We start from the raw sequence: 13,518 nt of genomic DNA on the forward strand, positions 1-13,518 counted from the left end.
AGAAAACTGAATACCTAACAACGGAGAATACAGAAATAAAACAGCTGGAAATAGACGAAGGTAAGCAAATCAAAGGAAGAGACAAGTATAGGTATTTAGGTTTCATAATATCAAACAAAGGAACAACGGAGGAAGCTATAAAAAATAGACTAGGACAAACAAGAGACTGCATACGAAAATTGAACCCGGTACTATGGGATAAGAACATCAGCATGAAAACAAAGAAAAAAATATATAATACCATGACAAGAAGTATAATCACTTATGGGTGTGAAAATTGGACAATAAATAAGAGCAACAGAGATGGAATTCCTAAGGAGAAGCTGCAGAGTAACAATAAGAGATAGAATAAATAACATGGAGATTAAGAGGAGAATGGGAATGAACTCCGACATAATAGACTACATCGAACAGAAGAGGTTAACCTGGTACGAACATGTCAGAACAGCAGACCAAAATCTGTGGCTAAATAGAATAACAGAGTGGAGCCCGATAGGAAGAAGAAAGAGAGGCAGACCCCGAAGATCTTTCAGAGATGAAGTGGACGAAGCAATGAGTAGAAGAAACCTACAGGAAGGGGACTGGCTAAACAGGAAAAATTGGAGAAAACGGTTGAGTGAAGGAATACAGTGAAAACTGTGGAAATCCTTGTATATATATACTTTTTACGTAAAATAAAAAAAAAAATATTTAAACACAAAACCACATCAACCGCGCAGGGTTATTAGTGGATATAACAAATACATGAAATATTACATTAAATAAAATTGAACAACTTGATGTCTTTTAAATAGCTTGACACTGTCGAAATTTTTTTGGTGAGAACTGTCTTGAGATCATCATATGTGAATCCATGGGATCTTCTTTTTTCCTTGTATTGAGGACAATCAAGCAGGATGTGTTTCACAGTCAGTGGGTTAGAGCAGCTGGAGCAGATAGGTAGTAGTTCTTTTGTTATTGGGTATTTGTGTATTGGGTAATTAAACGATTAATAATGACTTGGTTTCTTCTGTTTAAAGGAGTCTCCAGGACATCATCAGCTATTTTTGGGCCAATTACATTTAATTTAGTACCTAATTTTTCCCAATAATTTTGCCAAGTATTAATACAGTGGATTTTAACCAGGTTTTTAGATCGGTGTACGGATAAGTCTTCAATTTTGCAGGATGTTTTGAGTTCTATTGACTTTTGTTAGCCAGTTGGTCTGCTTTTTCATTTCCGTAAATACCTGTATGTGAAGGTACCCAAATAAAAGCCGCTTCCTTTCCTAATGATCGAAATTTCTCTAGTTCGTTTTTTATACTCTGTATAATAGGGTTGTTGGTATATATTTGTTTCAGTTCCAGTAATGTATTTAATGAGTCAGTTACGATAATGCACTTCATCGTTCTACTCTTTTCGAAGAAGATTAGGGCTTCCAAAATAGCTGTAGCCTCACCTGTTAGTATACTGCAGTTGGTTGGTATCGATATGCTATAAGAATTTTCTTTACAGTAGTAGGCAGCAGCGTGACCATTTTGAGTTTTCGAGGCATCGGTAAATATTTGCAAATAATTAGGATAGTGGTCTAGAATTTCCATGAATAGAGATTTAATTATTGTGGAATTTGTAGTTGATTTGGGATACTTGGTAAGTTACGTCAATAGTTAATGGGTGGCTTGTCCATGGGGGATAGTTTACATTTATATTTAGCGATACATTGAGATGATTTATATCGAAAGTTGTGAGCTTTATTCTTTCTATGAGGGGTGTAAAGTTTTTGGTCTTATTGTTAAAAGGAAATCCAGGGTTGCAGATGTGGAAAAATACAGGATGCTGTTTCTGGGATGATATCTTTGCAATGTAGTTCAAGGATAGTTGCTGTCGTCTTATATGTGAGGTTCTCCAGAACTTGCATACTATTAACCGGACTAGTTTTAAAAGCTCCCAGTGCTAATCTCAAAGCTGTAGATTGAATACTGTTTAGTTTTTTTAGAGTGGTTTTACATGCAGCATCGTAACATATGCAACCATAGTCGATTTTAGTTCTAATGAGCGATTTGTAAAGCCTAATTAATATTTTATGATCAGCACCCTAGAAAAACAAAGTTATAAACAAAAATAACTAAATATTTTCTTTTGGACCTTATAACTTTTTTTCTGGGTATTTTACAATAAAATGACATTTAATCAATATTATAGGATGTTTTTAAAAAAATAATTTTCACTACAAATTTGTTTCATTTTAATAATTTCTCTGGATTTTACAGTGCTCCAAGTTCACCAGGTTCTTGAATACTCGCCATCTTGGAATAAGCGGTTCGAAGGGTTTTCGCACTGTATCTCGGGAACTAGTAGCCCTACAGAAAATTTTACTGGACATTATTTGTAGCACATTAAGTTGTCTACAACTTTATTTCTATTATTTTCATCGTAAACTGGAAATAAAAAAATTAAGAACAAAAATAACTAAACATTTTTGAACAAATTTTCTTTTGGGTCCCATAACGTTTTCTCTGGTCGTTTTACAACAAAAAGACGTCAGACCATCAGAGCAATATTATCGAAGGTTTTCAACGAATAATTTTCACTACAAATGGGTTTAATTTCATTAATTTTATTGGGTTTTACAACAATCCAAAGTTGACTCATAAGAATACGATAAAAACGAACGATTATGTTTAGTTTTTTATCATGTTCGGAAAGATTTCCGCGGTTAGTACAATTAAACCTAGAGCTAAGATTAATACTATTATACAAATTATTGAAATACTATTATAAACATCTTTTTTAATCTAGATTAGAGAAGGAACTAAATGAGATAGAAAGAAATATGAATGTAGAACAAGAATACAACAACCTCAAAACGATAATAAAAAAAATTGCATATGAAGTATTGCGTATAAGTAAGGAACAGAGAACAACGACAAAAAATACCACAAACCACCATGGATGACAGAAAACATAAAAGAAATGATACAAGAAAAAAACAAAATATATAAGAAATGGCTAACAAATAAAACATCTAGCAATAGAGTAACATATCAAAGGAAAAACAGTTGAGGAAAAAAGGAAAAAGTCCAAGTTGAAAATTTAATCGATGGATCTCAGACTACGGAAGCATTAAGAACTATCACTAATCTAAAGAAAAACACTCATTGATACGAAAGGCTTGAGGGAAACCGCAATTAAACACCGAATTAATCAGGGACGTAAAATTGTAGGATGCCTAAACTCCTTATGGTGGGATCCCAAGATCCAAAAGGAACAAAAAAAGAATAGGGCAAACCATGGTTGAGTCAGTTCTTTGTTATGGCTTTGAAGTATGGACAATTAATGCAGACCTGAAGAGAAGATTCTTGGCAGTTGAAATGGATTATTTGAGAAGAAGTGCTAGAACATCAAGGCTGGAAAGGAAGACCAACGAATCTATAAGAAATAACATGAATGCTACAGAAACGGTCATTGACAGAATAGAAAGAAGATGTTTAAAATGGAAGCCCACAGATGGAAGCCCCCTGGAAGAAGAAAAAGAGGTAGACCTCGACGCTCATGGAATGAAAGAATTAGAAGAGCGATGGAATCGAGAGGTTTGGAGGAGGAGCATATCTTGGAATGGGAGGATTGGAGAAGGAGAACGGGAATACGGCGATAGCCGTCTCCAAAATGTATTGGATTTACAAGTTGGATCCTGTAATATAAAAAAAATAATATTAAACTCACCAGTCTTCCGGGTTGAACAGCGTTGATTTTCATTTCGCCGAGCTTTCGACATCCTCTCTGATGTCTTCTTCAGGGCTTCCAAGGTCTTAGTCTCCCGAGCCCCCACACACTACTTCACTGATCAATATTCACTTCACTACTCCATTACTACTACGGTATTACAGTACAGGAATTAGAAGAGGAATTAGAAGATGGTTGGTCACTATCTGCCGTAGCGAACCATTTTAACGTAAGAAGAACAGCAGTTTTTAATAATAATAAAAGATGGAGAGAACAAGAAACTCCCGAAAGAAAGTAAGGTTCTGGAAGACCAAAAATATCTACAACTCATGAAAATCGTACGCTTTTGGAGAGATTAGAAGAGAAGTTCTTATACAACAGCAGAAGCAATCAAGACTTATATTTGCTTTAAACCATCAACTACAAAATCAAGATTTTTGGGACAGGGTAATATTTACAGATGAGAAATTTTTTTCATTTTCTAAAAATGTCAAAATTGGGGTGTATAGACCAGATATTATTAGATTTAATCCTCTATATGTTGATAGATATCGAGCAGCTGGTCATTTTAGCGCTAATGTATGGGGATGGCCGATGATACAGTACTGATTGCTGGCAGTGAAGAAGAACTACAAATTCTGTTAACCAAAGTAGTGTGAGAAGGAGAACTATACGGCCTTAAGGTGAATGTAAAAAAAAATCAAAACAATGGTAATTTCAAAAAAACACACACCAGTTATAAACATACCAGTCAACAACAATCTAGTTGAACAAGTAAAAAAGTTTAAGTCTCTAGACTGTTGGATACATGAAACCTTAGACCAAGAACAAGAGGTTAAATGTAGAATAGAACAGGCAGGAAACACCTTCTTAAAGATACGACAGTTACTCACTAAACGTAATTTTGAAAGATTGAATGAAATGATTGGATGAAAGATTGGACAGGATTAGACTTTCAAAGTTTAATAAGGAAAGAAGAAGAAGAAGTATGGGGATGGATTTCATCTAGGGGAATGGGAATGCTATGGCGTATTGATGGCAGGTTTGTCGGGTAGACTTATCTTAATATTCTAGAAACCATCATGTTTCCCAGTGTAGAACAGTTGTATCCAGAAAATAATTTTATCCTCCGACAAAATTATTGTCCTGCTCACATTGCAAAAATAATAAACCAGTGGCTCTAGAATAACAACATCGAAACCTTACCATGGCCCAGCTACAGCCCAGATTTAAATCCAATCGAGAATGTGTGGAAGGTTATTAAAAAACGGTTGTATCGGCGTAATTTTATACCTCAAAATGCTGAAGAGCTGTGGCACGGTATACAACAGGTTTGGGAAGAAGTCTCTGAAGAAGATAATTTCATTGGTCCTTTCATGCAGAAGATGGACCGAAGACTACAAGCTGTTATCAATGCTGATGGAGATATTACAATATAATAATTTTATTGTTACATACCTAAATTTAGTATCGTTTTGGTCTTCTAGGCCCTCGCTTTCTTTCGAGAGTTTCTTGTTCCCTCCATTTTTTATTAATAGAAAAACTGTGGTTCTGCTTATATTAAAATGTTTTGCTGCCTCTGATAGTGCCAAGTTATCTTTGGTTACAATTCTTGCTTTAATATATTGTTGAGTTAAGTGGTTTGTTTTATTCCTTAATAATAATAAAAATAATAACAACAACCCTATTTTATGTACAAACTATTATTTATATACTCTTTATAAAATGCAAGAAAACAAAATAATTATATTAAAATTTTGACCTTAATAATTATTACAATTTATGAATTATCATATGCAATCAATTGTTTGTTTGTTTATTTTATTATTTGTCTGCCATAATAAATATAATATAACATCAGACCAATCAAATACACTGCTCAAAATGATCAAATCTTACTAAGAGTCGTATCAGTTTTTTAGGATCCAGAGCTGTATTTTGTCGATTATCTAGTTTTTTTTTTTCATTTCACAACGTCATGTTATATCTTTGAATGGTTAACAATTCTTAATTTATAATATTTTTTAAGTATTTATAATTTTGTTTTAAATTTCGAAAATAATGAATATTATCTACTATAATGAGCTATTAATAACCTATTACAATGTAAATGTTATTTTTATGTATAGTTAATATAACTATTCGATATAGTATATCGACAACCACAACTCCTTTTTCGTGTAGGTGCGGCAAAACTATATTAATAACGCAATCAATTGATTAGACCGTCCGTAATGTCTTTGTTTACGTCTCATCGCTGCAAAAACATTACCTAATCGAAAGCAGTTAACGACAACAATATCCTTATCTGTTTTGCAATATCGACTACAATCAACAATGATTCACCTAGACCTAATACACGGGAGTGGCCCACATCCTCTCTATTATTGAAGTAAAAAATTGGCGACAGTTCCAAAATACCCATCCCCATCTCTAGCCGTTCAGTGTGGTCGATCGTGGTGGAAGGAGACGCACCCTTCTAGTTTATCCCTAGTTAAATAAAAAAATGTCTAGTAGATTTTGTTAAAAATACCCTTCAAAACGGATTTTCTTAGTTCCCTTTCTAGTGACCATCCTTCTAAGTGTTTGTTTTTCAGTATTTCTCTCAAGATGTCGATATCAGAGGAGGAAAGAGACGAGTGAGTAGCAAAATACGTCCTATACATATGTTAAATGTAAATAAATGTGTACTGATACTTCCCGGGGAAGTATCATATTATTGATTAAGAGTTATAAAATTTTATTAAAAATTTATCATAGTATTTATTATCATTACAAAATATATTAGGGTATTATATTATTAACTATAAGCCAAAATTAACTATAAGAGCTAATAATATTAATATACCAACAGTGTCTCTCCCCTTTTTTTAGGTTTTTTTTCGCAAGGATACAAAATTTCTTAGCAGTTTGTTTATCTGTTTATACAACTATTTTAAAATGTTTTGCAAATTCTGCCTTTCATTTCTTTCCCGATATTTTTATTTCTCCATATTGTTTTATTCAGACAACCTAGGGCTCTGTTTGCTCTATCCACTTGATCTTCTACTTTCGGTTTGATCACTTGTTCTATTATCTGACCTTCCAGGTCCAATTTACATACTTAATAAATTTACTTTTATAATAGCGTGTAATAAGTAATCAACGTCCTTAAATTTGACCCTGTCAAATGCCTTCTTAACGTCCACAAAACATGGATATGCCGGTTTGTTGTATTCTAATGATTTCTCGTGCACTTGCCTCATTATAAATATAGCGTTGGTGCATGATCTTCCCGACCTAAAACCTTGTTGTTCTTCTGCAAGTGTTATAATTTCCTTCAGTTTATTTGTTATCACTTTGTTTGTTAATTTTAGTGGTGTTACATTACATATATTCAATACATTAATTCAATGTGTTTAAGATAAAGATTTAAAAGTGTGTTACTTACTATTTGTGACCTTCACAATCAATGTCTTCAATGACTGCTTTCAATATAAGAATATACTTATTGTGTTTTACCAAAAAATCAGCTATCAATGCGAAATTAAGGCAATGAGCACAACAATGGATATATAAAATTTTAATATTTTTCACTTTAAATCTTTCCTGTCATCTCTGAAGATCCGTCAAAGCATACAGCTTCAATACTCTTCCACGAAAGATCCATATCATGCAAAGTAGAATTTATCGCTTCAAATAGGGTTTCTGCAATTGTTAAATTTAAACATTTTAATACTGAAAACTTACTACCTTTAGGGATATATCTAAAAATAATAGCAATCTGATGGTGGTGAGTGACATCAAAAGTCTTGTCTGCAATCACAACTACCCCTTTTTTTTTTCATACCCCATATCATTTTGAATGTAGTTGCTAAAATAAGTGAAGAATTTTTTTGGCCGATTTCAAGTATACCTTAAATGAAAGATTACATGTTTTAAGAAGTTTTACAATTTCGAGAAACAATCCTTTTTCAGTACTTGCTTCCATTTCATCATGACCACGAAGGGGTTTTCCACCTTTTACTAAAACTTTAATAATGATATTAACTAGTTTTCTCATATAATTTAAATTTTTTTGTCGCTGCTTCTCTCTAGCTGTCAGTTCAGCCTCTTTTTCTTTTGAATTTAAAGATCGACGGACTTATTCACGTAGTACCTTTTCGAAGTTTCTGTGCTAAATGTGCTTTTTAAATCATTCTATAGCTTTATTCCATGATGCAAATCCACTAGAAATAAACGCAGTCTCTATCAATCCAGGCTTAGTACTGTCGCTCATGCCAAAACATACATATTAATAGGATCCAACTTGTAAATATTTTGGAGACGGCTATCGCCGTATTCCTGTTCTCTCGATTCCATGGCTCTTCTAATTCCTTCATTCCATGAGCGTCGAGGTCTACCTCTTTTTCTTCTTCCAGGGGGCTTCCATCTGTGAAGTTTTTGGGGCCAACGTTCCTCAGGCATTCTCAATAGGTGTTCAAATCATTTTAAACCTCTTCATTGTATTCTGTCAATGACCGTTTTTGTAGCATTTATGTTATTTCTTATAGATTCGTTGGTGTTCCTTTCCAGCCTTGATGTTCTAGCACTTCTTCTCAAATAATCCACTTCAACTGCCAACAATCTTCTATTCAGGTCTGCATTAATTGTCCATACTTCAGAGCCATAATAAAGAACTGATTCAACCATGGTTCGCCCTATTCTTTTTTGTTCCTTTTGGAAATGTTGCGATCCCACCATAAGGAGTTCAGATATACTACAATTTTACGTTCCTGCCTTGCATCTGAATTGATAACTAAATATTCTGTTTTCTTTATGCTGACTTGTAACCCCCATTTTACATATTCTCTATATATACGCTTTATCATAAATTCTAGATCATAAGAATCTTGAGCTAGGACGACTTGGTCATCCGCAAAGTTCAGGGAGAACAGTACGTCATTTCCTATGGGGATTCCCATTCCCTGGCAGTGATTTTTCCAATTTTGGAGGGCTGCCTCAATATATAAATTAATTGTTTTATGTAAGCAGTGTTATCCCTGTATACTTCTGTAATTATTCCTAAAAGGTATTGACTAATGCCGAGTTGTTCTAAAGCTTGCCACAATTTAAGTCTTGGAACTATATCATACGCCTTTTCTAGGTCGATGAAGGCTAGATGTATTTCGGTACCAACCGCTATTGTTTTTTATGCCAAAACATCTGCATCAAAAACAGAAAGCTGCATCTTTTGTTTGAGTATATTCCAATCATTTGAATAATAAATAAATCAACAATAAAAACATTTAAAATTATAAATATTTAAGATAGCTCCGTATTGGGTATAGTAAGTTAATTTTAGTAATCAGAGGATAAAATCTATTAAAAAAATAATTATGAAAAAAATCAAAACGGTTTTGTAATATTTATCTTGTAGCCACGGTCGAGCCCACCACCTATTAATTTTATCTGGAGTTGTTTCTACCATTAAAGCTAAGAGGCCAATATTGCAACAGAAGTTGCCTTTCTCCTTTGTAGTCTAGCTACACGTGGGTGCTTTATTTTACAATTTTTGTTAATAATTAATATTTAATTTGAGACACTAAATTTAAACAAACAATAACAAATAACATTCAATAATAAAATGATTGGTACTACTGAAAATAGTGACGTTTGACATCGAACTTTATTTGAAGTCAAACAAAATTGACCTCCAAGAAATTCACGAATTTATTCACATAAATTGATGAATAAATTCATGAATTTCTTTGTAAATTTTTTGTTGGTGTAAATATTAAAACTTCTTAATCTATCGCCCTCAATATTTTTTGCGACCAAATTTTATATCACTGCGTTCAATTTAGTTTAATATCTCTTATTTAATATTACTCTAAATGTTTACAGATTAATTGTTTCTAAAAGTTTTTTGCGCTCCTCGAAAAGTAGTGTGAGTGCCACGCCACATGCTGTAACAATGCCTATAACTCTTCTTTTTCTTCTAATGGCGCTACAACCCTTTGTGAGTCTTGGCCTGCTTAACGATGTTCTTCCGTTCTGCCCTGTCGGATACTTTCCTTCGCCACTGCCTGATCTTCATGGTTTTAAGATCCCTCTCTACGTCGTCTATCCATCTTTTACGGGGCCTTCCTCTTGTTCTGTTTCCTTGGGGCTTCCATCTCTGGACTACTTTAACAGCTCAAGTATCTGGCACTCTTTCTAGGTGACCAAGCCAGTTTAGTCTTTGTGACTTTACAAATCTAACAATATCTGCGTTCTACATTAGTTCATCCAGCTCGTGGTTCATTTTAATTCTCTACGAACCATCGCTGCATTGGATTGGTCCAAATATCTTCCAGTGGTTGAGAGGGTCCACGTTTCACATCCATATGTGACCACTGGTCTAATTACTGTTTTGTAGATTCTAAGCTTAGACTCACGATTCAGTAACTTACTTTTCATTAAGTCTTTGTATGCATAAAAGCACTTATTACCGCTAAGAATCCGTGCTTGTATTTCTTGACTGATGTTGTTGTTGTCATTTATTATTGAGCCTAGGTAGGGAAAAGTGGAGGAATATTATTAGGTATGGTTGTCTACCTTCAGATTCTCATGTTGATTCGATTTTGTGCACTCCATATATTTTGTTTGCTTTCATTTATATTATAGACCAAACGTAGCAGCTTCTCGTTTCAGTTCTACGACTTTTTCGCTTAATATAGGCAACGCCTATAACAAAAACAAATAAATATATTTTTACTGAATTGAAAACCATTATTAAACAATAAGTCTCTTTTTAGCAGAGTGTCCTAATAGTTTGATAAGCCATTGTATAATCACACATTGACAATCTACAACATCGATGATATAATGTTAGTCTTCTGACTGCTCAGACCTGCTGGTATGAAGGTCAGTTTCACCACCCTTTTTAAAAAACTTTCTGTAAATCTGTATAAAACATTTATTTTGCTGACATTATAAATTATATAAACCGTTTTTGTTTGATTTCAACTAAGAATTAGTACCGGCAACCTTGATTTGAGTCGCCGTGACCACAAACCTTAATAAGGCGTGAAGTTTAGTACGACACACAGTGTGAACTTTCATACATTTTACTTTGAACGGGTACTTCTTGATCAGTTCCGGAGTTTTCTAAGTAAATATGCTTATTTAATGCGGTTTGGTCAGTTGGCTAATAATGAAATTTTAATGAGACCTTGGCAATAATAACTTTGCGGATTATGTATTGATTTAATAGAGAAATAATTGTGTTGAAAGTGATTAACTGTTTTTAATTATTCATTTATTGAGACACAAAATGATATAACGGGATGTTCGATTTGTACAACGATTATTTCAATTGTGTCATCTATCATTACCGTTATAAGTAAAAACTGAGGTATCTGTGATGCAGAAAAACGGGGATAAAAACTTTTATAAAAAGATAATCTTATTGCATTTTTTAATGCCAAAAACATTGATTTATTTCAGTCGTCGAAATTTGACCTCTAAAATTCATACGAATAAGCTGAAGTTTGCTGAGAATGACAATTTTGAGACACTCTGATTAAAAGATATCGAAATTTCACCGTTGTTTGATTCAAATTTTATTTAAAATTGATTTCAAGCGCGTAACTGACATTCAAAACCGCCGGTCGCTGCAACCGTTGTTTCCAAGAGAACGGTTCAAAAAGTGCTAAGTGCCAAGGCTTTCTTTGGCCACCGCTCCTCCTCCATTCTCATCACGTGACCATACCATTGTAATTGCCTTCCTTGTATTCTATCTGAAAGTGTATCTCTAATTCCTGTACGGTTTCGTATTTCCTCATTAGTGATTCTTTCAATTCTCGATACTCGACATGACCTTCTAAGATAATCCATTTCCACAACGTCTACTTTATCTCGTTCATTCTTTGTCATCGTCCAACATTCGGCACCATATGTGGTAATTGGTTCTACAATTGCTCTGTATACGCGAAGCCCAATTTGGCATATTACTCATATAATTTTCGATTCATATAATTTATATCTTCCTCATCGGTTGCAACCACCACCTGATCATCTGCAAACAACAATGTATACAGAGTTTCTTGTCCCACTTCGATGCCCATAAATCTACATTTATTTCTCCAATTCCTCAATGCTTCTTGGACGTATATTTTAAATAGTGTCGGTGACAAACAGCATCCTTGCTTTAGGCCTTTAGTGACTTTAAATTCATTTGAGGTTCTGGTTCCAATTTTTACACAACTAACTGCATTTTCGTACAATTTATATATCGCTCGGATATACGTCGAATCCAATCCGGACCTTTCGAGGACCTCAAACATTTTCTTTAACGGGACACTATCATATGCTATCTCAAGGTCTATAAATACCAAATGGGTCTCTCTACTTCTTTCGACACGCTTTTTAATTATTTGTCGTAGGATAAATATATTATCAAGGCAGGATCTCCCGGTTCGAAAGCCGCTTTGTTCTTCAATATCTTGTATCTGTTTTTCAACCCTCTTCTTTAATATTCTGCCGTACAACCGGCCCACAGAGCTCGTCACACTAATACCTCTATAATTGGAACAGTCTCTTTTATTCCCTCTCTTATATATGGAGCTTATATAAGATTTATTCCAATCTTTAGGAATTTCCTGGTCTCCACACATACATTTATTGAAAAGGTCTACTATTAATTCTAAAAGTTCAGTCGGCCCATATTTAACCAGCTCTATGGGAATATCTCCAGGTCCTGCGGCTTTTCCGTTTTTAACCTCTTTTAAAGTTTCCGTCAATTCAGATAATGTTATTATAGGGATTTCCTGTCTTTCGTCTCTGTTGTCTATTAATTCCCTTAACTTTTCCCATCTGTACTTTACTCTATCCTCTTTCAGCAGTTTCGTATAATATTCTTCCCATTCGTTTAACTTTATGAGAGAAATGTTGTCTTCATTTTTCTCATTTTTCCTAAACTGCTTTAATGTTTTCCAAGCTTGTGCCACTTTTGTTCCACCCATAAATCTGTCCAGTTAATCACACTTAGCCTCCCAGTTTATATTTTTCGCCTTATCCACGTCTTTTTTAACTTCTCTATTCCATTTAGCGTATATTTCTCTGTCTTGAGGATCTTTGGATTGAAGCCATATGGGATATGCTTGTTTTTTCTTGAGAACTTTCTCTTCTAGTTCCGTTGACAACCATTCAGGTTTTCCTTTTTTCCGATTTTCAACTTTTCCCAGTGCTTCATTTGCCGCTTCATGAATATATTTTTTAATTACCTCATACAGACTTTCAGGGTCTAAGTCCTTTGTTTCTATATTTTTTTATTTTCTTAGCTATTCTAATTTTATATAAGAACTTTGTCGAATCTTGTTTAAAGCTTTCCAGGTTATATTTTATGTTTTCTATGGTTGTTCCTATGTCTGTTACATAGGAACCTTTATTGAGTTTCATTTGAAAAAGATATGTTTTGCATTTCTAATAATTATTTCGATAGTTACAACTAGCTGTTGTAATGGTTATAATTAGGCACCTTGAAGTGGCGCCGTTTTAAAATTACTAGAGGTGTTTCCTGTTTCTTTTTGTTTTGTTTGTCCCAAGGTATTCATGAGCTTTTGTTTCATATTTTTATAGTTGCCCCAATCCAAACCCCTTGTCATTTACTTATCCACGACCCCAGCTCTCCTAACAAACCCTGAGTGCCGTTCGCATAAGTATCGATTATTTTATTTGCCCTATCTCCACCCCCAGCAGTTTCTGTCCCCAATTTTCCACCCCTTATAATAATACCCCATGTGGTAGGCAAAATATTTTCGTTACAACGGAGACCCGTTAACGCAAACGTGTGTATTCCTCTACTGCGCACGA

General features: G+C 34.0%; 1 protein-coding gene across 1 annotated transcript in view; it reads left to right on the plus strand.

Annotated features, from left to right (window-relative positions):
* The first annotated feature begins 6,105 nt into the window (after positions 1–6,105).
* LOC140439106 (uridine phosphorylase 1) overlaps positions 6,106–13,518 on the plus strand; it is a 91,478-nt gene continuing 84,065 nt past the window's right edge. The window contains exon 1 of the mRNA XM_072528798.1: positions 6,106–6,341. Within this exon, the coding sequence (XP_072384899.1) occupies positions 6,313–6,341 (29 nt within the window). The 5' untranslated portion in view covers positions 6,106–6,312. The remainder of the gene's footprint in view (positions 6,342–13,518) is intronic.

Source organism: Diabrotica undecimpunctata, chromosome 4, assembly GCF_040954645.1.
Source record: "Diabrotica undecimpunctata isolate CICGRU chromosome 4, icDiaUnde3, whole genome shotgun sequence".
NCBI classification, from domain to species: domain Eukaryota; kingdom Metazoa; phylum Arthropoda; class Insecta; order Coleoptera; family Chrysomelidae; genus Diabrotica; species Diabrotica undecimpunctata.